The 26635-nt window shown below is 40.7% G+C and overlaps 2 protein-coding genes across 12 annotated transcripts in view; both read right to left on the minus strand.

Moving 5' to 3' along the window:
- SSBP2 (single stranded DNA binding protein 2) overlaps positions 1-26635 on the minus strand; it is a 166167-nt gene that overhangs the window by 47882 nt on the left and 91650 nt on the right. The window lies entirely within an intron of this gene.
- LOC148115080 (uncharacterized) lies at positions 591-3696 on the minus strand. Its single transcript, XM_087885849.1, has one exon. It carries the CDS (start codon positions 3259-3261, stop codon positions 1348-1350), a length of 1914 nt encoding a protein of 637 aa, XP_087741975.1. The 5' UTR covers positions 3262-3696; the 3' UTR covers positions 591-1347.

A 26635-nucleotide genomic window follows, 5' to 3' on the forward strand; every position in this document is an offset into this window, starting at 1 on the left:
TCTTCCATGAGAGAGCGGGACCGGGTCCCTCCCAGGCGATTGACGTTGGCCTTCGCCGCCACATTGTCCGTCCGGACGATCACGTGCCGGTCCCTGACGATGTCCGTGAAAACTCTGAGGGCCAGGTAAATGGCCCGGAGCTCCAGCCAGTTTATGTTGTGTGATTTGTCCTCCAAAGTCCATGAGCCCTGGGCCATGTGGGAGTGGACGTGAGCCCCCCAGCCCAGGAGGCTGGCGTCCATTGTTAGAATGACAGGGTCGGGCTCCCTGAACTCCCTCCCTTTGAAGAGGGCCCTGGAAGACCACCAATGGAAGGACTGGAGGACGGTGGGGTTAAGGTGAACAATTTGGTTAGAAGCCGAATGGTGGGACTTCTGATACGGGAGAAGAAACCACTGTAGGGGCCTGCAGTGGAGACGGGCCCATGGCACGATGCCGATATACGATACCATCTTTCCGAGGAGTTGGGAAAGGGTCGCCAAGGAAACAGGAGGTCCCCGCGCGACCGAACTGACCAGAGACCGCAGGCTGGACAGACGTTCCTCGGAAAGGAAGACCCTGCTCTCGACCGTATCGATGATAGTCCCCAGGTGTTGGATCCGGGTCGTGGGTACCAGATGGCTCTTGGCCCGATTGATGGAGAAGCCGTGAGCCGTCAGGACCCGGAGGGTGGAATCCAGGTCCTGATGCGCCCTATCCTCCGAGCTCGAGAGAATGCGGAGGTCGTCTAGGTAACAGAGGATCCGAATTGGGAGAGCCCGGAGGTGTGCCGCAATAGCGGCCATTAATTTAGTAAAAACTCGGGGAGCCGAGGATAAGCCGAATGGGAGGGCGCGGTATTGGTAGTGACGGCCCGCATGACAAAACCGAAGGAATTTGGCGTACGCCGGATGAATGGGGACATGAAGGTAGGCCTCAGTAAGGTCCACCGAGGTGAGAAAGTCCCCTATCCTGATGCTCTCTAATATTGAGGAGAGGGACTGCATTTTGAACCGCCGGTAGGGGACCCAGCGGTTCAAAGCTTTGAGGTCTAGAATGGCCCTCCAACCCCCCGAGGATTTCTGAACGAGGAACAGGCGGGAATAAAAACCCTGCCCATGCTGCTCCTGCGGCACCGGCTCGATGGCCCGAATGTCAAGGAGGTGTTTGATGGCCGAGGCCAGCAGGAGCCGTTTCTGACGATCCCGAGAAAGGGGGCACCGTAGAAACCTGTCGGGAGGGGTGGAGAGAAATTCGAGGGAGAGGCCCCACCTAACCGTCTCCCGGACCCAAGCATCGGACGAAGTACTCTCCCACTGGCTGGCAAAGAGAGCCAGGCGGCCCCCAATGGGAGGACTGGGAGGGGAGTTATCTGGACCTGCGGAAGGGACGTCCGCGGCCCCCTCGGGGAGGACGTCTGGAGAATCCCCTTTGATTCTGGAATCCCTGATGATCCGGAGGCCTGGAACGAGGGTAAGGGGCCCTGGGAAACCGGCCCCCCGAATAGGGGAATTCTGAATGGCGAAAGGAGCGAAGGTTAGCCGGAGAGGAGCGATACTCAGAACGCCTGGAAACAGGTGGAAGGATACGTTTTTTGTCCTTTGTTTCAATTAAGAGGAGTTCTAATGGGGCTCCGAAAAGAGAGGGACCCTCAAATGCTGAAGAGGCGAGACGCCACTTTGATTTAGCGTCTGCCTGCCAATTCCGTAGCCAGAGCAACCTCCGAGCGGTTATGGATGAGCCAATTGCCTTAGCCGAGAAACGGGACGCATTGAGCGTCGCGTCGGCAGAAAATTCCAGGGCCGCTAAGATTTTGTTAAGATCCTGGTGGGTCCTGGAATCTGTAACTGGAAGCCTGTCCTGCAGCTGACGGACCCATAAAATGCAGGCCCTGTTAAAAAATGACGAGGCTATGGCGGATTTAGCCGCCCAGCCTGATGCTAAGTGGGATTTAACCAGTGCCTGTTCCAGGCGCTTATCCTCCGGACGAAGGTTGTCCTCCGGAGGGCCAGTAGCATTGGAAGGAGCCGGAAGGGCTGCTACTGGAGGATCCACAGTTGGAATTTGCAGAAGGGAGGCCAACTCTGGGGCCACATTGTAAAACCGCCTGTCGAGCTGATTAGGGTTAGGCCCTGAGGCAGGCGCAGACCATTGCTTCTTAAGAACCTCCCTGAAAAGCTTCGGGCCTGGGATCTCCTCCACCTCTATTTCAGGGACCTCAAAAAGGGGAAGGGAACTCTGATCATCCCCGCTAGAGAGAGGGGGAACCTGGGGGGTACCCAGGCGGGTAGTTAACTTGGCTTTGTGCAACAGGGACCTAAACAGGTGAGGTTTAAACAAGCCTATAAAGGATGGCTGATCAGGAGCCAAGTCCTCGTCCTCGGAAAGGTCTCTTTCCCTAGCATCCTCTTCTTGATAAGATGGATGTTCTGATGGAACCCCTGAATCGGTCACTACTGCAGGAGGATCCTGGCCCTCATCTAAAAGAGAATCCCCATGGTGAAGGGGAGAACCGGCAGATTCAGCCACCCAGGAGGATGTTCTGCGCTGTAATTCCGCTTGAACCCCTTTCTGAATGGCAGATTGAATGTAGGCCATGAGTTCAGGAGTGACAGCAGTCCCTGGAGGTGCCATGTTCCCCAAAATAGTGGGTGCAGCACCCGAAGGTGCAGAGAGGGTAGGGGCCTGGCCAGGGGAAGGGGTATCCGACTGGGAGCCAAAAAGAGCCTCACAAATTTCCTTCTGAGGAGGGGCTGGCAATTGCCCCCCGTCTGGGGATAAGGGACGAGAATCCAGATTTTGGGCACCCGCCGGATCAGGAGGGGAGACTGCAGAATCCTGGGGGGCCAGAGGAGTTACAGTGGCCATCACCCCCTGTTGGACTGGGGCCTCTCTAATGGAGGCATCTCTAATAGCCTTCTGTATGGAGCGTTCTATTGCCTGGTGAAGGCGAAGCTCCTCCTTAGCCTTTGCTGCAGCCTTTTTCTCCTCCCTGGAGGCCTGAGCCTTCTTTGATTTTTTTGCAGGCTCCGCTGAAGAGGGACCAGGAGCCGGATCCTCAGGGGAGTGGCGCTTAGCTGCCTTAGAGGGGCGCGATGCCATGTTGAAAGTAAGGCCCCAACTGCCACGAGGAGAATCCAAAATGGCGGCCGATAAAGCCCAGGCGTTCAGTGGTGGCCTAGAGGCAAGAAAATGGTGGCCGCTAATAAGGAGCCCTTGATCTAGCCGCCCCTTAAGTAAAAGCCGCGTCCCAATTAATACAGGCTTAATGGAAAGCCTCATACAATACCGCTTCTGTCCAGCGATGAACCAGCCAATCCGGCGCTGCGAAAGCCTCAGTGGGAAGCGCAGGCGTTAACGAGCGTGCAAACAGCGTGGGCTCCGAGTTTGTAAGCGAGGCGGCTGCTGGTGGTTTAAGTAGTTGGAAGAGGTGCCTTCGGCGAGGGAGAGATCGCTCGCCGGGAATTCAAAGAGCAGCCGCCCGTAATACAGAGGGAACCTCAACTTCAAAAGGAGGTTCCCAACGGCGGTTTCGGGCGTTAACCGTTCGCGCCGAGTGGGAGAGACCCAGCCAGGGGGTCTCAATCCCCCCAAGACCGCAAGCGGTCGCAGCGGAGTTGGACCAAAGAAGCCCTTCTCGCTGCACACCTCAGAAATTTAAAGAAATTTAAAGAAATTTTGTTTTGAAGCCAATTAACTCGCAAAAGGAGACTGTGATTCAGGAGAGGGGCTAAGTGCGTTCGATCCAGCACAGATCGAGTCAGAAAGCTGGCAAGTGACAGGAGGAGGAGCTTATCAATTTTCCTGACCCGATCTTCGCTGGATTGCAGCAGATAACCCTTTCCTGACCGCTGTCTTCCCCGCTTCCCTAGAGCATATAGCTATTTGAGCAGAGTGATCTATAACCATATAGAATATGTAACCTTCAAGAACATAATTAATTTTATCCACACGGCCACTATTCTTTTTAAATAATATAAAAGATAAATCAAGCAATGGCATTGTTTAGTCTTGGCTGTTCCTTCTGATATAAAGAAACATATTGTTCTGAAAAATCACTGTCACTCCTTGGCAAGGGTCACAAAAGACGACTCTGGCAACATCTCATAATCACTTTTTTATAACGAGTAAAGAACTTTACATATTAGAATGGAGAGATCTATACAAAAACAAAACAAGCCATAACATTAATAAATCAATCAATTATAAAAGATGAAGAGGCAAAGTCTTAATTGGAAAAGTAACAGAATACTTCAGTATTGGTCTGTTTATATTTGGTAGTTACTTCTAACAACTTTGATATGACTGTTAGTGAAACTTGTTAAAAAGCATAACTATTTAATGAATATTTATAATTCTAAGGTTTTAGGGGAATCATATGCTTGCCAGTTAGCATTTCTAAGCAACTGAAGTCTTGACTACAATGCAAAGTCAGTTGGACAACAAGTGTTCTCTATATAGGATTTATATCTAACTGACTGTATCTCTACCTTTTAGAACCTAAGGCAGTCTCTATCTTTTAGAACCTAATTTTCAGAGAACTGGCTTTAAAAGGTAGTTTTAAGAGAAGCAGAGAGCAAAATAGACATAGCTTCAGTTTATTTTTCATTCTAATCACCATCTCACTCCATAATGACCTACTTCACATCAAAAATGATTTGCTTCTTGTAGTTCTGCTGTTTAATGCCACCTAACTCTTAAATCCAAACGAACTGGAAGAGGACATTGATTTTATTATTTATTTATTGCTTTAATTTATATGCCGCCCTTCTCCGGAGACTCAGGGAGGCTTACAATGCGTTAAGCAATAGCCTTCATACTTTTGTATATTTATACAAAGTCAGCTTATTGCCCCCACAAACTGGGTCCTCATTTTACCTACCTTTGAAAGGATGGAAGGCTGAGTCAACCTTGAGCCTGGTGAGATTTGAACTTGCAGTAATTGCAAGCAGCAGATGTTAATAACAGTGCATTAGTCCACTGTGCTACCAAGACTCTGAGTGAGACTTGGGGGAAACAGAAGTTCAGAGCTTGAATGTGGCTTGTTTTTAATTTTAAAATCTCTGTTCTGTCCCCAGTGGAATCGTTTCTAAACACAACTGTTGAAATGAAAATGTTTAAATAAAAAGGTTATCTTGCTAGGGTGGATTTTATCAATTTTGCACTAAGAGAAAAGGAATTTTAACTATTCTCTAGCCCTCATACAGACATTTTAAGGTTTATAAATTATTGTTTACTATCACATTTTATAGAAAGAGCTGCCAATTTTGAACATAATGGATTCTTCCAATAGTACAATTTTTGGAAAAATTATGTAGACTAGATATCTGAATTGCTCCCTGTAACAGGATTTTTTCAACAAAGATAATAAAATGGTAATTGTTCTGATGGATTAGTTAGTATGTTAGCAAAGGCAAAGTATTTTATAGCTGGAACCATCAGTCCAATGTAGAATGTTATGCTATCTACTGTGTAGTATTGCAGATTGATACCTGAAAAAAGAAACAAATGCATTTGAATCCATAAAATGTATTTTTCTACTGTAGCTCTAATGTCCTTATATTCAAGGTTTCACCATCAAGATAAACAAAACTGATCAACAATTCTACTGTAGGCTAGCAATGTAGAGAAAGAAGGAAATCACATTAAATTCTTTTTCTATGCATGATGATGGGATAGAGAGGTAATTGAGATATCATGAAAATAATTAAACAGATTAACAAAACTAATACGAAGCTTGTAATAAAAATAAGCCAAAGCATATATAGGTTCAGATCTAGTGAACTTGCCCTATCAGCTAGCAGAGAATCAATTATTTGCTTCATGCAGTTTAATGCAAACTTAATTATTTTAATTAACTAATGTAATTAAGTTAATTTGTGTTATTAAAGTTACTATAATGCATGATTTGATTATGGACCAAGAAGTGTTGATTTTAATCTATATGACCTACAATGGATTAGAACTTTTCAACCTTAGGGGATTTAGTTTTATGCTACTATGACCACATCAACTTAAGTATAGGAGACATGTGCCAAAGTATTATTCAACTGATTCAGCAGCTTAAAGTCCAAATGGATATTTTGGTTCATTTTGGGGGGAAAGAAAGCTTAAGTCTAGTAAAAATCTAGAGAATTGGTGATAAAAGAATTGCAAGCTGGTTGTGTTAGAATTTAGTAGGAGTACTGATTTTAAAAAACTCAGCAATGACATATTTGCAATCCTCACATTAATGAATTGTTTTAATCGTCTCATCTAAAGTACTTCTGAATTTTGAATGATACGTTTAAAATGTTTCCCTTATAAAGCACAGATAATTAAAATTTCATTTTGAATTTTACAATTACTATTATATTTTATTTACACCTTAGCATGCTGTCAGGTGTTTTTTTTCCCCTCTCTTTCTTCAAAATCTTGGAATGTTAGTTTCATTTTGTGCTCTGAAAGACTGGAAGTTTTAAATTTAGTTAATAGTAAAAGTTTAATAATGCTTATCCAGTTTATATAACCTAACTTTATAAATGAAGTCAAACATGTTACTCCTTATTAAAAAATAAATAACAATAAACAAAATATTACAATCCTAAAAAAATCCCAAAAAACTGCATGACTAAAATTCAAAGCAATTTTCCATACCCATATTATAGCGTGAACCTGATTGAAATTAATTGTATTTCTCAGACTCCAAAACATCAGTATAAATAGCATCTGTATCCAAGGTTTGTGCAGGCATAATTTTATTTAAAATTATTTTCAGAAAATACTGTTTTATTATGCAACATCTGTGTAAACAATCATAAATAGCAAACATACATAGTAATTGTATTCTCCAGCAAGAGAGGAAAATGCTGCAGCAGTGAAATAAGTTTACATGCTGGTAACTTCTAGCGTAAGATATTTTTGGCACAACTAATAACACTATGCTGGTAGATTCCATGCTCTGGCATAAGTTTAAGTACTTAATCATCCCAGGATCAGACCATATTTCTGTCATACCTAAATAGTAATTTTTTTTCTGCTAACATAGTGCTTACGAAACTTTCTGCTGTGATAGCTAAATCTAAATTATGAAGTCAAGTAATGAACAGAGGTAAAGTATTCCATTTTAATAGCTGTAATAAATAGCTCTAATTAACATAGAAAAATCCATTTTAGTTATTTTCATAATAGGGAATATGTGAATTGGTGAATATTGCTACAGTCTTATACTTACTTACCTGGGCTGTAAATTTCACTGTAGGAATTATTTCTGAATGGGCATGTGCAGAATACATTAATATTAGAATTTACAAATGAGCTACCATTATACTTAAAAAATCACCTACTGTCCTAAAATAAAGCTTAAACTCAACACTATCTGGCTCATTTGAGACAAATCTAGCAGAAACAGTAATATATACTCCAGTATCTTTATCCAAGATGTTAACTCTATTTTATAAGTGCTGATTAAACAAGCAACTTTTTATTGACATCATTAGATCTCCATTTGTGAAAAAAGACTGATTGGTTTTATCTTTTGGAGCCTTTAGCAAGGAGGCGGAGTTCATACCTGAGAGTGCTATTAGAAAGCTTTGCTTCTAATAGTTGTTTGGCTAAATTATTAATAAGGTTTTATTAACATACATACATTACATGGAACAGCAATAAACTACTATATATCAGAAATTTTGCTTAAATATAAATTCGTAGTTTCCATACAGGTAAATCATCATATCAGGGTATATCTTATATTAGCAATACATAGCATTATATTAGTCAACTGAGAAGTTTCTACAGATTTTAATTAAACACAGTATATGAATATCCATTATTCTAATATAAATTTTTCCAGTGTTTCTCAACCTTGACAACTTGATTACGTCTGGACTTCAACTCCCAGAATATGCTGGCTGGAAAATTCTGGGAATTGAAGTCCTACACATATTAAAGTTGCTAATATTGAGAAACCTTGCATTAGATCATTGTTCTGAAATAAAATACATAAGAGAAAATAGAAAGACGCTCTAGAAATTGAATATTTTTATGCTCCTGGATCAGCTATATTGTTCACAATGGAGGCTAAGATGCCTACCATTTTTGCCACAATATAAAAATTTAAAGATTTCCTCTGCCAAGATACCTGAGAGAATCACAGATAATGTCAGAAGTCTATAGAAATAGTGCTATTCCCAAGATGGAACCACTATTAGTTTCTTACAGATTATGTGGGTACTGCTCAATATTACACTTTGAAAATGTTGTTTCTGCTAAGGAGATATCCAGTATGTATCTTATAAAGGAACATAAAAATAATTGCATCAGAACGCTATATGACAGGGTAAGAACCCACTGTAACACCAGCAAGTTAAACAACTGGAGAGCTGGTATCTACGTGAACAATTCAGGCAGAATGGGTGCCCACAAGCATTTGTTACAAGATGTCTGTGCAATATGATGGGGACAGAAAGGAAGAAATAAGGTACAAAACCAACTACATGGCATACCCTGCCATACAACATTTTGAAGCAGTAGAACACAGCTTCCCAGATCTGCAAGTGGGCATCGTACACTCCCCAGAGACTACCATACAAGAACAAATTATGCATTGTAAAGGTATTTACAGTGTAATCTACCAGATCCCCTCCATGGACTGCCCTGTGACTATGTAGGACAGACTGTGAGGAAGCTAACAATTAGATTGCAAGAATACAAGTGAGCAGTCAGAAGAGGAGACCTGAAATCATTGTTAGTCTCACATTGCAATGAACAAGGACATACATTCAATTTTGCAGCTACTAAGATTGTTGGATGAACAGATATAAAAACAGCCAGGGAAATGGTCCCCTCATTAGTCAACAGGAGTATTGACTTACCACCATCTTATCAAATACTTAGGAGACGAGAGCTTGGCAGCACAAAGAAACAACAGCCAACAACATAATAGCCACCCATCAACACCCCAATCAACAACTAAAAATCCACACACACCTGGGCACCTTATAAATACCTCACAAGCACATACTCTACTAGAGAGAAGTTTCCTGAAGATGGGCTCAGCACAAGTCCAAAAACTAGGAAGTCTAAATGTCTGGTCCCAGTGACCAACCCAGGATGCATCCTGGAACATTATCCAAGGACACATATATTCACTTTCAACTTAGATTCATTTTATTGATAAATAGTTGTTATTGTCACTTATGAAGATTTTTATTTCAAGCTTCATGAAAAGAAAACTGCAGATGGGCAAATATGTATAGAATTATAGAGAATTAATTTTAACTTTCTGTTTATGAGTGAATTTATTTATTTATTTATTTATTGGTTCGAATAATATGCCGCCCTTCTCCGGAGACTCAGAGTGGCTTACAATGCATTAAGCAATAGCCTCCTACTTTTGTATATACCCGCTTAGTAGGGCTTTCGGCCCCCCCAAGCGGTGTTCTTTTTTATACAAAGTCAGCTTATTGCCCCCACAATCCGGGTCCTCATTTTACCTACCTCGAAAGGATGGAAGGCTGAGTCAACCTTGAGCCTGGTGAAATTTGAACTTGCAGTAATTGCAGGCAGCTGGTGTTACTTAACAGCACTTTAGTCTGCTGCGCCACCAAGGCTCTTGGTGAATGAATTATGAATGGAGCTTAAAGGCTAATCACACGAAGTATACAACTCCAACAGAAAAAAAAAAAAAAAAAAAAAACCCGGAGGTTTGAAGAAACCCAAGGGTGAAATATGAAGAATCTATCGTTTTGAAGGAAAACTAGCAGAAGAACCAAAATGCAGTCTACCTAGTCTGACTGAGTGAAAGGAACTGAGCCTCAGCCAGTCCCTGGAGGCGGAGTCAGCAAAGACATCATTTAAAGACATATTCACTCAGTATCTGCCTAACTGACTGGAAACTACCCACGCTCTTGGATTCTCCAAGCAGCGCGCTGGAGAACATCAAATTCAAGATGAAATTAATTCTTCAAGTTTTAGGACTAAGTATGTAGACACCCGTGGACAGGTCAAGGCAGAGGCAAATGATATATGAATCAAGACCTCATCATGTAAACAATGTGACTTATACACTGGTATCAGACATTATGGTGTAATAGACACAAATTATGTAACTGCATCATTGACATATGTCATTTTGACATCATTATGAGTTATGACGGTCACCTAAGAATACACAGAAATGATGAGTCAAGGTTTAAAGATACATTTTAGTACTCAAAAAAACCAGATGTGTTCTTTTTCTATTTTTAAAAAGTACTCTAAATACATTGAGCTCAAACAAGTTAGCAAACTACAGGGTTCTTTTGAAGTACTATGGGATAAAGCAGGCAAAGTTTTCATGCGTACACATGTAACCAACACCAACAACCTGGAATTCTGTCAGTGTTCCCAATACAATTATAACCCAGAGTTCAGACATTCCTCACCAACAGTAAAAAAGGTGCAATTATACATACTTTCTTCATTTAGTATCTTGAACAGTGATAATATTGGAAGAGTCAGAACTTAGTTAAAGAGCATATACAGTGTGATAAGTTGCTGTGAATGAAGTAGCTACACCTTGATCGAGATACACTGAGTTTGATTTCAAGACTCTGCTGTAATATAAATTTACTACTTTTTTTCCAACTATCTCACTAGCAGCTTCTTGTAGTTGCAGGCTGCAGATACCCTATAATACTCCAGATTTTTTACCTTTTAACATGGAAGTTCCATGCAGAGAATCAAATCCATGTGGAAGAAGTGGCTGAGGATGACATGCTCAAAATTAGAAACCTTCCAATTGTAATTGGTTAGGCTAGTCCATTCTAGGACCGTGCCCTTCCATCTGATGACCAAGTCCATATACTTTCACTTTCAATTTAGTTTTACGGAAGCTGGATGCTCCAAGTCCCTCAGCCACTCTTTTATTTATATTTATATTTATATTTATATTTATCTTTTATTAGATTTATATACCGCCCTACTCCCGAAGGACTCAGGGCTGTGAACAGCCATAAATAAAACAAATATAATATAAAATTTAAAAACAGTTAAAAAACATATTAAATAGATTTGGCCCACTAATTAAAACACCCCTATTTTTAAGAACAGATTCAAATTAAAATTAAACAATTAAAAAGGGTTAGGCCAGCTCCGCTTGCTGGAATAAAAAGGTCTTGAGGGCACGGCGGAAAGTGCGCAAATCCGGGATCCTCCGTATCTCTGGGGGGAGCTCGTTCCAAAGGGCATGTGCCCGCACAGAGAAGGCTCTTCCCCTGGGGGCCGCCAGTCAACACTGCTTGGCCGACGGCACCCTGAGAAGCCCCTCTCTGTGGGAGCGTACTGGCCGGTGAGAGGCTACTGGTGGCAGAAGGCGCTCTCATAAATAACCAGGTCCTGAGCCATGGAGCGCTCTAAAGGTGGTAACCAATACCTTGAAGTGTACCTGGAAGACCACCAGGAACCAGTGCAGCTTGCGCAGGAGAGGTGGAAGCGCCATGTCATTCCCATAAGCACCTGCGCAGCCGCATTATGGACCAGCTGGAGCCTCCGGGTACTCCTCAAGGGGAGCCCCATGTAGAGAGCATTACAGTAGTCCAGGCAGGAAGTGACGAGGGCGTGAGTGACCGTGCATAAGTGACCGATCCAGAAAGGGACGCAACTGGCGAATCAGGCGAACCTGATAAAAAGTCCCCCTGGCCACAGCCATCAGATGTTCTAAGGACAGCCGTGTATCCAGGAGGATGCCAAGTTGCGAGCCCTCTCCGTGGGGGCCAACGACTCGCCCCCAATAGCCAGCGATGGCATCAACTGGCTATATCAGGACGCTGGAAACCACAGCCACTCGGTCTTGGACGGGATGAGCCTGAGTCTGTTTCTCCCCATCCAGATCCGCATGGCCTCCAGGCACCAGGACATCACTTCAAGGGCATCATTGGGGTGGCCCGGGGTGGAGATGTACAGCTGAGTATCATCAGTGTACTGATGGTACTTCACCCTGAAACCACGGATGATCTCACCCAGCGGCTTCATATAAATGTTGAACAGAAGGGGCGAGAGGACCGACCCTTGTGGCACCCCACACACAAGGCACTTCGGGGTCGACCTCTGTCCCCCTGCCAACACAGACTGCGACCGGTCAGAGAGAAAGGAGGATAACCACCGCAAAACTTTGCCCCCCACCCCCAGCTCTTCCAACTGGCGCAGCATGATACCATGGTTGATGGTATCGAAAGCTGCTGAGAGGTCTAATAGGACCAGAACAGAGGAACAGCCCCTGTCCCGAGCCCTCCAGAGATCATCAACCAACGCGACCAATGCCGTTTCCGTGCTGTACTCAGGCCTGAAACCCGACTGGAACTGGTCTAGATAAACCGTTTCATCCAGGTACCGGGGAAGCTGCCGCACCACCACACTCTCAACAACCTTTGCCACAAAGCGAAGGTTGGAGACCGGACGATAATTTACTAACACTGCTGGGTCCAGGGAAGGCTTCTTGAGGAGAGGCCTCACCACTGCCTCTTTCAAGGTGGCGGGAAAGTCACCCTCACTCAATGAAGCATTAATAATCCCCTGGAACCAACTAGTTTACCAACTAGTTATCAATTAATTTATTTATATTTACCACAGACCATTGAGTCAGGTTGCTTACAAATTCAAATAAGTAATAATAAATTATTTACCTATTAAACTTATTCATGGAAACTACAGATCCAAGTATGCAGTGGACTATCAACTGATTGGAACTGTTTCAGCAGTCAGGAATTCTTCTGTATACCATTTCTGTCACAGTACTTGTTCCCCTCTCTATGGATTACAAATAAACCCATTTGTAACAATTCTTCCTATTAGGATATGTTTGAGGGCATCCAATCAAGTTGTCTAGTTGGGAATCTTTTGTGGTGAGGGAATGGAGATCTATATGTGTGAGCATATGCAGTATCTTTGTCAAAATGCACAATAGAACTAAAGGAAGCCTGGAAAGGTCTGTCCAACATTTTAGCACTTTTGTCCACCACAGAGGTTGTAGTAAAATTGCAAGCAACCTCAGAAGGCATGGTAGACTTCTGTAGAAAAATATCTGCATTAATCCTCTGGTAAGGTCTATCCACAAAGGAATACAAATTGGGCTAGGAAGATCAACATATCACATTCAGCACTTGGCACAAAAACTATTGCTGTTCTATCCCTTGATATATATTTCTGAAGTCAAACCATCATGTCGCACTCTCAAAGATAATTAAAACAAAGAATAATCAGCAAGGCAGTTTTCAATCACAAATTATAGTATTGTGCTATATTATAATATAGAAAATAGAATATAGAATATAGAAAATAATAAGACATAATTAAGACATAAGATGATCATTGCAGTAAAAATATTTTCAGCTTCATTACTGAAAGACACAGGAAAGTGAAGGTATTTTTCTCTACAACAGAGCATTAATTTAAATCCAAATGATAGGCGTCGCAACACAAAGCAACCACAAATAATAGCAGCTTTGAAACAACTCTATATCAACAAAACTGTGGTGCCATATTATCAGTGATCCACCAAATGCTTTTCAAGAGAAATTTAATCAATACTAAATCATCAAAAATCATCAATATCAAATCTATAAAAAAGACATTGAGGCAATTCTTGCAGCAGCACTTTCAATTTATCTGCTATTATTTCTATCTTTGTATAAAAATTGAACTAAAAAAACCCCTACAAGATGAAAATTTTCTATTCGCATAAAGGCAATCATTAGAGAAGTCTGAATTTCTTCATTTAACTTACAAACAAACATTCCTTCTTATTCTATAACCTTAGAGTAGTTATCCATAGAGGCTAGTGCTCTTTGGGGAATTAATTGCTGTAAAAGTTTGGTAACATTAAACTTGTTGAAGCTGTAATTAGAATTTCCTATTTTTATACTGTTAATGCCATAAAAGCTTTGCATATTTAATATTTCTACACTATGTGGCAGTTTTATTTTTTATTTCAGGTAACCATTTATAAATGAAGATGAAGAACAAACAACTCAATTTAATAGTATTCTGAAACAAGTTTAAATTAGATTGGTCTTTTTCATTTTAGGTAAAAAAAATTTTTACACCAGAGATAATTTATATAAGGTGTTCTTAATTTATCTTTGAGGGTCTACAGTGAGAAGAACCTGAATAATGAAGAAAATATAACTAAAATGGCAAAATCAAACAAGTAAAAAATCATTGTTAAAATCATTAATTTTAACAAATGCATATTTTTAAAAAAGAAAAAACAACATTGAAGAAACCAAACACATCTCAAATTAGAAGAAGTTCCAAAGTTTGGGCCATAGATGAAAAAACTATTCCCAGCACCTAACAGTTCTGAGAAGGGCCAAAGAAAAGGAATTCTGATGCCATTCTTAATGCTTGCATAAATATACTCATGCATATGTTAGTAGGTCCGTTAGCTAATGTGATCTTAAACTCTTAATGTCTTAAAAGCTCAGAAGCAGCATCCTGAATCTGCTCTGTATATATTACAGTAGAATAAATGTAATATGTTATGAATAACTTATTGTCATACATTTTAGGTATATTTTTTATTACTTTCAATTTTTAAACTACATTCAAAGGTTAAAGGTTAATTATAACACAGAAGTAATTAATGTGATCAAGAATGATACAATGGTTGGAAAAGAATTGAGATCTGAATTGAAACCTAAAAAAAATAATAATGAAGCTGAATAGAGTAACCTTGTGAATCACTGGTTATGTCTAGTACCATCTTATATTAGTTAAAAACACATAAACTTATATTTCAGCCACCTGACAGATCTAATATTGTCAGATTTTTTAAAAACATGAAAGAATAAAATAAAATAGCTATCATTTTATCTCCCTAATTTTAATTTATGAAAGCACTGAATATTGTAATCCTGTAAATAATGCAATTCTACTTAATTTACTATGAAAATAATATGAAAGTGGGTTTATTATTTTGATGTATGATCTACTGTATAAGGCTAAAAGTGAATGAAAGTTGCTTATTACATGTAATGTATTGAATCAGTGTTTCATAGGTGCACAGAACCATTTCCAACTAATGGAAACACTACACTTATATTGTTCAACCACGCAAGACCAGAAAGATGCAAGGACACACAAACAGAAATTCCAAATCCCATTTTATCTATGCCAGCAGATATGTAATGCCCTTCTGTAAGAAAGCAATTCGATGATATGAGAACCAATAACCAAGCATGGTCAAGGTCTTAAAGATGAATTACACTACTACCTAAACTGGGGGACTATAATTATCTAAGGCAAAGGAATGAAAAGTTAAGACTGGATAGACACTAGCCTCTGTTCTGATTGTTCTGGAGATGGTCACTGCTTTCAACTAAAAGTAAAGATCACAATCAGGGTAAGCCAAACCTAAATCAGTTATATTTCTGTAATGTAAACAACAAATTTATGATGCTAGTATAAATTTTGGTGATTAATCTGTTGAAGAGAAAATAGGGGGAAAGTTTTAAAAAGAATTCCCCTCCACTGGATTCATGCTAGAAACAGCATTGGTGCTCTGGTCTGTGTTCTTTGTCAAGAACTAGACTGCCATTTTCTTGCTGGTGGTCAGGGGCTGGTGGTACAGGATTATGTGCCCTCAACTCATTATCAACTAGCAACCACATGGTTAGATTTCCTCTGTGACAATTTGTACCAAGTCTTCTCTTTCAGATCTTCTAATAAGCATTTCTATTATCATTGTAATTAAGTCTATTCTCCTTGTCCATTCTTTACTTTAATCTTCCCAGCATTGGAGCCTTAGGACTTTACATAATGTGTCTGAAATGGGATAATTTGAGCCTGGTCATTTGTGCATCGAATGAAAACTGGGAATTCCAGTATAGGCTGCCTTAAGAGTTAATACTTTATCCTGTGTAATTTAACATATATATCAGTGTTGGTGAAACTTTTCAGCACCGAGTGCTGAAATAGATAAACACGTGCACAGGGGAGCATAGGGAAACTGGAAGAGCAGCTCCCTGGTGCGCACAGGCAGGAGTGCTGGAAACCAGAACAGCAGTTCCCTGGCATGCGCATGCATGCTGGTCACCTGGTTTCTGGCACACATGCACACATGAAGACCAGCTGACCGGCACACTGGAATCCAGAATAACAACGGGTGATGGCTGGCATGCCCGGAGAGATGGTTCTGTGTGCCACGTCTGGCACACGTGCCATAGGTTCGCCATCACGGATATATATGAAACCACTAGGGGAAGTCATTCAGCAGTTCAAATCATCAACATGTGGATGACATTCAGTTAAAGATTGCAATAGAAATTATGAACTAGGGTCTGAAGATCCCTCTTGCAGTTTCTGCTATTGAGCTAGGTACCACTTATTCTATACCTATGCATTTGGTTTTTCCTGCCTAAATGTACAACTTTACTTTTCTCATCATTGAATTGCATTTTGTTACACTGGGCCCTATTTAACAAAATGAAATTCAAAATTCTGAAAACAAAAAGTTAAATCCACATTTCATTTACCTTATATTTTAATCACAGTATTTGCATCCAAATTACCCAATAGTTTGCAGATGATATAAGCAACAAATCTTAATATAAATATGAACTCCTGACACAGTATGACTGCTAGCAGAGAAATAATCCCTATATTTTGATGCATTTTCTACATCTAATACAATTCTAAAATGCTAGTCTTATTCTTTATGGTTCTGAATTCTGTGTTATAATATTCTTTACTACTGGACATCCATTTTCAGAAATCTTTGTTATGCTACAATAATAAATACAGTTTATTAAAATTAGAATCACTTTTCCCTTTAAATATGTACACTGTTAAAACAGCTTATTTATCCAAACATCAGGGAAATATGATTGATTCTTAAAACATTTTTTTAAAAAAAAATATATATGTACCAAGCTGCCTTTGCTTTTGCATTCACCACAGAAGGTACAGGTACTGACTGAAACTATAATTTTGTCAGTCATGAAAGGTAAAATATCTTCCTGCAGGCTGGAAAAATTCCCCCCTCCTTTCTCCTTTAACCTTGGCTGACAGCCTAACACAGCAAACAAGCTAGATACTGAGATCAACCAAAGAAAATGTAAAAAGCCGTCCTTGTATTATTATCACAATACCCCCTACATAATAAGACATTTAATTGAATAAAAAGAACACAGAACGAAATGGATGTGCAGAAATGTATTAAAACCAGTGGACTGTCCACATAATATTTTATGTACTGTATTTTTCAGCTGTTGTTTTTGCATACGGTAGTCTTTCTATTTATACTGTGGGTTTTGGCTGAGGCCACAGTTACAACAGGAAATAAAAATTACATTAGTCAGGAAGGAAGCTAATGAGTTTTCCCTCCCTTAAATGCCATTAGATACTTCCTGAAGAATGGGGAAGTACATTAGTATAATGATGGGACATAAGGAATGAAAAAATTGTTATTTGATTAAAATTATAAAAAAGCTATAGCAATAATTCCCAGCCTGCCATTCCACATTTTCCAACTGAATTCTCAAAAGTTCAGTAACTGAAGCTGTTTAATCTAACAATGTTTTATTGTTAATACTGCACAACTATGTCTTGTTAAATTTTCTGAAATCTTTTAAAATTACTATCCTTAATTTATAAGGATAAAGGTATAAGTTGAATTTGGATATCATTATCATTAATAATATAAACAAACACCTAATTAGCCAACTCCATAATTTTTGATAAATTATTTTCAATCACAATATTTTTAGTATCTGCTTCTTTTCCTATATATTAGTCAATATCATTTCCCATTCAAATTGTTTCCTGGCTGAACATACAGGGTGTTGTCTTACCTGAATACCCGTTCTGTGGGGCGTGGGGACAGCAGTCAGGAATGGGTTAACTCTGTCTGATATCCGGTTGGACTGAGTTTGCAAGCTGTTAAGCCCCTCCTCTTCCTGTTGCCTCACAACTTTTTGATGAGGGAGATGTGGCAGACTGACGCGCTGAGCTGAAATGACATAATTAGTGCCCACCCCAGGGCCCGGACCAAGAAAGACATGCCCCACACAACAGGTGTTGAGGTAAGACAACACCCTTTTTCCTGGAGCATGGGGCCAGCAGTCAAGAACGAGACATGCCAAAGCAGAAGTCCTATTGGGAGGGAACCTACCAGTCCGGAATTGCCAATCCCATATGAAACCGTTGGAGAACCTGGCGGCTAAATGCAACCGCCGAGGAATAAAGATCTAACTTATAATGGTGGATAAACGGGGAAGGGGAAGACCAGCTGGTGGCGGCCCTGCAGATGTCCTCTAAGGAAGCCTGGGTAGCCCATGCCGCTGAAGTAGCGGTGTTATGAGTCAAATGGGCTGTAATACAGCGACGGACGGGCAAGGCCTGAGCCTCATAGGCCTTGGCAATAGTTGCCTGAAGCTAGTGGCCAAAGTCACTCGGTGACCCATGGTTGCTGGTTGGAAGAACACGAAAAGAGATTCGGTACTCCTAATAGAGGAAGCTCTCTAAAGATAGATACGAAGTGCCCGTCTGATGTCTAAGGTGTGCCATGACTGTTCCAAATGATGGGAAGGGTTGGGGCAGAAATTGGGCAGAATCAATTCCTGGGACCTATGGAACGGTGTGTTGACCTTAGGGATGAAGGTAGAGTCTAAACGGAGGATGACCCTGTCTGAATGGAAAATATAGAGGTCGCTCCTGATGGAAAGGGCCGCCAGCTCTGAGATATGGCGGGCCGAAGTAATGGCTCTCCATCCCACCGAGGGTTTTTGAATCACAAACAGGTGAGAGTAAAAACCCTGCCCGTGCTGCTCCAGTGGAACTGGCTGTATGGCCTGAATGTCTAGAACGTGTTTTATGGCCGATTCCACAAGGAGCTGTTTTGTCCAATCCCGTGATAGGGGGCATCAGAGAAATCAACTCGGGGGGTGGCGGTGGTAAAGAATTCCAGGGAGAGGCCTGACCTTACCGTCTCCCTGATCCAAGCGTCCAATGTGGTCGCCTCCCATTGGCTGATAAACAGAGCCAGGCAGCGCCCAATGGGAGGATTGGACGTGCAGTCAGCGGAAGCGGAGGGGCAGCCCCTACCGCCACGAAAGGGCCGCTTGGGGGAACCTCTCTGTCCGGGACCGCCCTGTCTGTCCTGTGGCCTGTCCTGACCTAGAAGGGAAATACCTCTGGGTCCTTTGGGTGAAGTAGTTGCCTTCCGAACCCCGAAAGGGACAAAAGGAGGATGATAGGTGAGGCTCTGCGAGACATGCTCGGGAGAACCCTGCACTTATGTCTGGATTCAATCAAAAGTGGCTCAAGGGGAGCCCCGAATAGCTTGTCTCCTGTATATGGAGCAGAAGCCAGCTGCCATTTATTCTTGGCATCCACCAGTCACTGGCGGAGCCAAAGAAGGCGGCATGATGTGATGGAGGCGCCTATAGATTTGGCCATGAAGCAAGAGGCATTTAAAGTGGCATCTGCCGAGTATTCTAGGGCAGTAACTATTTTGTTTAGATCTTGATGAGACCTAGAGTCAGAAATAGGCTGCCTCAGCCAAAGTAGTGATGCCCTGTTAAAAAAGGATGCAGCGTCTTAGGCTTAATGGCCCAAGATGCCGCCATGTGAGCCTTAATCAGGGAGTGTTCTGACCATCTGTCTTCTGGACATAGGCTCTCCTCTAGGGGCCCTGTTGGACAGAAGGGGAAGAAAGAGCGACGACCAGTGCGTCTACTTCTGGCACCTGAAGTAGTGTAGACAAGTCTGAAGCCAGGTTATATAGGCGCTTGTTGAGGCCATTGGGGTTTGGACCTGAAACTGGAGCTGTCCACTGCCTCTGAACAACATTCCTAAACAACTTGGGAGCTGGGACCTGCTCTGCCTCGAAGGTAGGTTCCTGGAACAAGAGGAGAGAGTGATCCACCTCCTCCACTGTGGGGTCCAAAAGGGGCCATGGAATACCTAGCCAGGTGGTGGTCTTAGCCTTACGGAGAAGGGAATGGAAAACCTGAGGCTTAAATAATCCAACAAATGATGGTTGATCTGGAGACAGATCCTCATCCTCAGAAAGATCCTGTTTTCTCATTTCTTCCCCTTCGAACAAAGCTTGACTGGTGGAGGCGCTGGGATCATCCTGACCTTGGGTCTGAGCCAGATCAGTTGACAAGTGAGACTGAGGGTGTGACTCCTGGGCTCTGGAGAGGTCAGACACTCAAGAGCTGGTTCTCTTCTGCATCTCCGAGGCATTGCCTCTTTGAATTGCCTCCTGAATAAAAGCCACTAGATTGGAGGGGATCTGTGGTTCTTAGCAGCCTCGTGCCCAGGTCTCTGAGTCCTGTAGCAGTGGGTGTAAAGGAAGCCTCAGGCTGTACAGCCTAGGCTGAGCAACCTGGGAGACTCCTGGAAAGTGGCAAACAGCCTATCAGTGTCCCCTACAGGCTGGGAGGTTGAGGTGACCTCCACATCTGGGGATAAAGCAATCTGAGCAGCTGAAGCAGTTGGAGTCCTTTGGGGTAGAGGCGCAGGCGGACAAGGTGCCGGATGCCTTGCAGGGGACGCCCTGCTCTTCCTAGTGGCTTCCTTGATTGCCTTCTCGATAGCCCTCTCTATCACCTTATGCCTCTTGCTGGCCTCTCTTTCAGAAGCCTTAGAGGCTTTCTTATGCCCCTTTGGGACAGAGGGTTGAGTGGTTCTACTCCATTTAGAAGGAGCAGGCTGTGAAGGCTCTGCTTCGTTGACCTCTGGCTGCCTAGGAGCCATAAGGCCTCTTTTGGAAGGCCGATCTGGGAAGGAGGCCGCCATTTTGTAAAGTGGTAAAGCCTGTGCTCTGGGCCTCTAATCCATAAGTGGCGGAAGGTGACAAAATGGGCTGACAAATGCCCTGCAGGCCTCAAAGGCCTATTCCCTCCTCAAAGGCCTATTCCACCCTTATCGAATAGGGGAAAACTGGGAAGCTGCCAATATGGAGGGCAGGCCTCGCCACGTGGCACAGAAGCGCCGATCCAGATCCTGGGGACAGCAGATGGAGCTTACAGGTCCTCTGTCTGTTTGCGCTGGCCCTGGACAAATGCCACAGGAAAATTCCCTGAGCGGCTCGCCGTTCTGATGTCTGTGGAAGGGCAGGGGAATGGAAGCCTCCGAATCCCCGTCTAACCAGCCAGGCATGTGGGCAATGCCCAGGAACACCGCTGTGGTGATCTGTCAGCCAACAGATCTGCCACGTGGAGCACGGCCTTCAGTGGGCTCCGGCTGAAGCACCATTCACACTGGATGGAGATTTCTCGACCAACAAGATGGGAGGAATCAGCCACAACAGCTATGGAGCCAACAGCGGGATCGGGTAGCTGCCCTTCACGCAGTTGAGACGAGCCCGATGATGCTAGGAGTCTCCGGTCCATTATGCTGCCAAGCGGCCCTCAGCGGGCTTGGGCATAAAAGCCCTTCATGCTGGAATCACTCAACCAGGAGATGGGAGCCAGTGACAAGTAACTGTCAGAAGGGAAAAAAGGCAGCAGCTCAGCGAAATGTATCCGTCCAGATCGGACTGAGTCTGAAAGCTGGGAGGCAACAGGAAAAGGAGGAGCTTAACAGCTTGCAGACTCAGTTCAACTGGATATCGGACGGAGTTAACCCATTCCTGACTGCTGGCCCCATGCTCCAGGAGAAATTAGCAATTTTTCTTATCAGAGTGGTTGAACAATAATGTACATATAAAACACTTTAGGATCCATTCTAATTGTTAATCTTAATCACATTGTTTACCACGTTAATGTAGACCTATGGTTCTATACAATGCATATTTAGCACTCTGCACAAGAGAAATGTATATCGCTATTGCTCTTCTTATTGAAGTGCCTGGAATTGGTAAACTCTGTACAGCAATAACACAGTACAACAGAAAAATGCATTCACAAATTGAAAAGGGAGGGACACTTTTAGTATATCAAAAGCTATAAATTATGAGATTGGATTTTTAAAAGGACATGAAATCAAGCTGTAGTAGCTTATGCAGCTTATGTAATTGATATGAACCAGGCTTAAAGCAGATAAAAGTAGAGGGATTCTTGGTGCTCTCCGAGTTATAAGAAAAACTGTACATTAAAGAATTATTTAATATAATTTGATAATCTATTTAAAATCAAGAATCATCTTTAGTAAATCCAAAAACATTTCATTCGAGATGAAGACATCTTAATTTTTGCAAGAGTGAAAGGAATTAAAATGTAAAAATCAATGCCATCAAATCTTAATAGATATCAACATAAGATGACTTTAAAAGTCATTTATTTACATTAATTGATCAGGCTGCTATTTGCTACAATTTATTTACCAGTGAAAATGTATGCAAACAACTCAAATAGACTCTGGCTGACCAAGACAAAAACATGCAAGAACTATGGAAATTTAAATTAGTAAAAGTAACACATCTTCATTAACCATAGGTTCTTTAGATATTTAAAGCCTTTGACTCTCTTAAAATACAATTCTTTAAACAAATATTAATTAAATTTACATTTGGAACAGGCTTTTGCAAAATGATTCAACCTATCTGTGGCCATCTAAAGCCCAGGTCAGTCTTAATAGTTATGATTCAGATCCCATTATGATTTTAAGAAGTACTAAGCAGGATTTTCCTTTATCACCTTTACTATCCAACCTAATTATAGAAGTGCTGGCAATAGTATTTAGATCTAATAATAAGATTAGTGGGATAAAAATGTGAAATAAGACATATCTTTTAAATCTATTTGCAGATAATATGATATTGACTCTCTCAAATGCTTCTTTATTTGGCTAGCTATATTAAGAAGGAGCTAGAAGAATTCGCTGTCAGGATTATTAGACTATACACTCACATGTCCAGTTTCAGGAATTCCAAGTGTGTATAAATCTTTAAAATATTACAATAATTACAATAATGCCTAAACATTAATAAAATCTTTACAAATAATTATTTGCCAACTTGGAAGAAATTAAATTGATTAGGATGATTATTATGGTTTGGCAAAAATGAAATCTCTGAAAGAATTTAACTTTTATAAACTAAACAAATTTTATAGTAATAGAGAAACCTTCGACACAAAGCAACAAATAAGTGATAAATTACCATGGTTTTGCTGATATAAACTCAAATCTCAAATCTCATAAACTCAAATAGAAATATACAGATTCAGCAACATGGCAACATATGCTACTTTCAAGAATTCAATACAGGTAGTCCTTGATTTAGCATGATAACCATCATGATTTACAACCATAATTGCCAAGCTTGATTACACTTGTAAGTCGAGGACTACCTGTATTTCATTATACAGAAGAACTAATTAATGCCTCTTTAGATATGTGATATTTTTCCATTTGCTTAAAGGAGGCTGCTAAACATTTTATATTAAAAGACTTCTTCAACCCTGGAGGTCTTTGTAACGATATAATTGTCTCTAATCTTCCATTCCTGCAGGATGAAAGGCAGTGATCATTCGTCTCCAAAAGCATTTGGATGAAGCTGATATCTAGAACTATTTTATTCAACTTTACTCAAGGTATTATACTATTTTGATCATTCTTGTGGATGACTTACAACAGAAACAAAATATGATCCTACTAATTCTCCACAACCTATAGGAAGCTTTAAATCATGCTATCCTTCTAGGCCTTCAACTCTTTCTGGTGAGGTTGACTTGTTACAATATATTTTACTATAGACACAAAAAAGTTTCGTTTTTATAACCACTCATTTAGCAATTGTTTGAAGTTGCAACAATATTGAAAAGTCGCTTATAATCAGTCTTCATATTTATGGCCGTCACATGATCAAAATTAGGGCGCTTAGTAACTGGCATATATTTACAATGGTTGCACTGTCCCAGATCATGTGATTGTAATTTGCAACCTTTTCAGCCAGCTTCCGACAAGCAAATGGAGGAAGCCAGAATCACTTAAAAATTATGTTATTTATTTAGAAGCTGCAATGATTTGTTCACTACATGTGTCAAAAAAGCTCATAAAATCAGGTATGACTCACTTAACAACTGCCTCACTTAGAAACAAAAATTCTGGTCATGAAAGTAATTTTTATAATTAAAAATTATTTAATTTTTAAATAATTTTATATCTACTCAAAAATAAGCATCACTAAGGAAGTCTTAATAATTTTCTTCAATTGACATACATAAATGTTTTGATAATTTAACAGGTTTTCAGAGAGAATGATTAAGAGAAGACAGATCACAATTTTCAAGGGCACCTCCTTTAGTGCACTTTCCTTCATAAAACATAAACAGAACATTTATTAGCACTAAATCACTACTATAGTACATATTCTAATGTTCTCAAGAAATAATGTTTAACCCTTGGATCACCACAAAACTTCAAAATCAAGATTTTGTACCTAGATGTGGAATTAAATAAAACTTGAAATTAGAAACTTGAAATTATTCATTAAGCATAGTGGTAGAATAACAAGCCGATTGACTCCACTTATAACAGAGTAGGATTTTGTGCTTGTTTACTTCATTACAGGCCATCCTAAACCATCAGGAATTGCCTTGAGAAATCATGAGTATGAGGCACAGAGTATGAACATAGAAGGATGTTCTATGGATAATCAAGAGATCCTTTACTATTAGGAACTGCAGTTGTTGATAAAACTATTACAGTGAAAAGAAACTAAATTCAGAAATGGGTATGAACTATTCTAACATATAGTATCAACAGATATATTTATGACAGTGTGAACTAAGGATTATGTACAGTCGTTAAAAATATATACTAAACAATAATTCAGAGAATATATTTTGAAAACAAAAGTTACAAGTCCTCAAGTAAAGGATTCACTAAAAGTTGTTGGGAGAGACCTCTGCTGAGACCTGCTTCAGGCACACAAAAATATTATGACTCTAGAGATCTGATATAGTTAAATGATTATTAAAATATCTGAAATTGATTTTAATCTGTTAGCATATTGATCAACACACAATAACAGTGAATCCTTAAGAGAGGGTGAACAGTCCAATAAGAGAGTTATAATGAACAGTAAACAAAGCAGCCTCATAGCAGTTCATTATTTCCTCTTGAACATGCAAAATATACTAGAATACCATTTTAGCATATTGTAATTTTGAGCAGCAGGAAATGGTGTTCAGCTATTAGACAACAAGATGTTCTTATGGTTCTGAGTTCTTTTGCTCTTAGAAAAAGTAAATTGATTTGGGACAGAAATACTGTCTCACCATATTTATATTCCCATCAGGCAAGAAACTAAGATAATAACTTTTATCTCTTAAGTGTCATACTAATTATCAGATAAAATGATGATTTTAAAAGCCAGGTATTATTAGTTCAACAACAAAGCGTTTTGAAAGAAAACTTCATTGAAGAAGAGATCTTATTAAATTTCAACAAGCAGCAGCATGAAGTGAAAAACTGGGGCTGCAAAAAAATAAATGCTGACAAGGAACAATATATTTATTACCAAGCACAAATCATTTCTTCAGAGAAAAAAAGGAATACACCCTATTTGAGTAATTGCTCAGACATTTGTTGAATATTTACAAAATATATTTTAAAAAATTGTTTTTTCTTTTAAAAATCTGAAGGAATGAACAATAATTCCTCTAAGTACCCTGTTCCCCCTAAAATAAGACATCCCCTGAATATAAGCCCAGTTGGGTTTTTGAGCGCATGCACTAAAATAAGCCCCCCCGAAAATATTTAAACACATGCACAGCTGGTCCCCGCCATTTCCTCTCGTTTCCTACACGCGCCCCAAAATAATATAAGACTTCCCAAAAAATAAGGCCAAGCGCTTATTTCAAAAAATATAAGACAGGGTCTTATTTTTGGGGAAACACGGTATGTTCTTGTTAGACTACAATACAGGAAAAATTAAAAAAATAAGGAAAACAACATTACAGCAACTCAAAGACACTGTTTAAAGAAGTTTAAATGTTATTTATGACAGCTTCATTCTTCTGAAAACTTAAGTTTTCATATAATTTGAAATATATACTGAAGTATTTTTTTCCAGAAAAGGCAGAGAAATAAACTATTACAAAACTATATGCATATGTGCAATATAATTATGGATGGCCTTGAAATTTATTATAAGAATACTGTTCTTAAAAATGCGTTCTTAAATGAGACCAGTTTGGTGTGGTGGTGAAAGTGCTAACCTGGAAAGAAGGAGACTATGGGTTCCAGGCAGTGGTGGGATTCAATTTTTTTAACAACCGGTTCTGGGGGTGTGGCTTGGTGGTCATGTGACCGGGTGGGCATGGCTAACTGGTCATGTGACTGGGTGGGCATGGCTATGTTCATAGGGACTACTCAGAGGGCTGAAAAAAGTCATTTCTGACTGGTCCTTGCACTTATGACATCCTCACATTTATGCCCATTGCGGCATTCTTAACAACCGTGTCAGTCATTTCACCACTACTTCTCTTCACCACGGTGACAAGATAGGGTGTAAAACGTAAAATGTGAGGACAGTCATAAGTTCGAGGACTGGTCAAAAGTGCGAGGACCAGTCAAAAATAACTTTTTCAGCTCTCTGAGTAGTCCATACGCACAAAAGGACCACCCAGAGGGCTGAAAAAAGTGATTTCTGACAGGTCTTTGCACTTTTGATCGGTCCTCACCCTTATGACTGGTCATCATTTATGCCCATTGTAGCATTCTTAACAACCGTGTCACTCATTTC

This window comes from Pantherophis guttatus, chromosome 2, assembly GCF_059756535.1.
Source record: "Pantherophis guttatus breed Tessera chromosome 2, ASM5975653v1, whole genome shotgun sequence".
NCBI lineage: Eukaryota > Metazoa > Chordata > Lepidosauria > Squamata > Colubridae > Pantherophis > Pantherophis guttatus.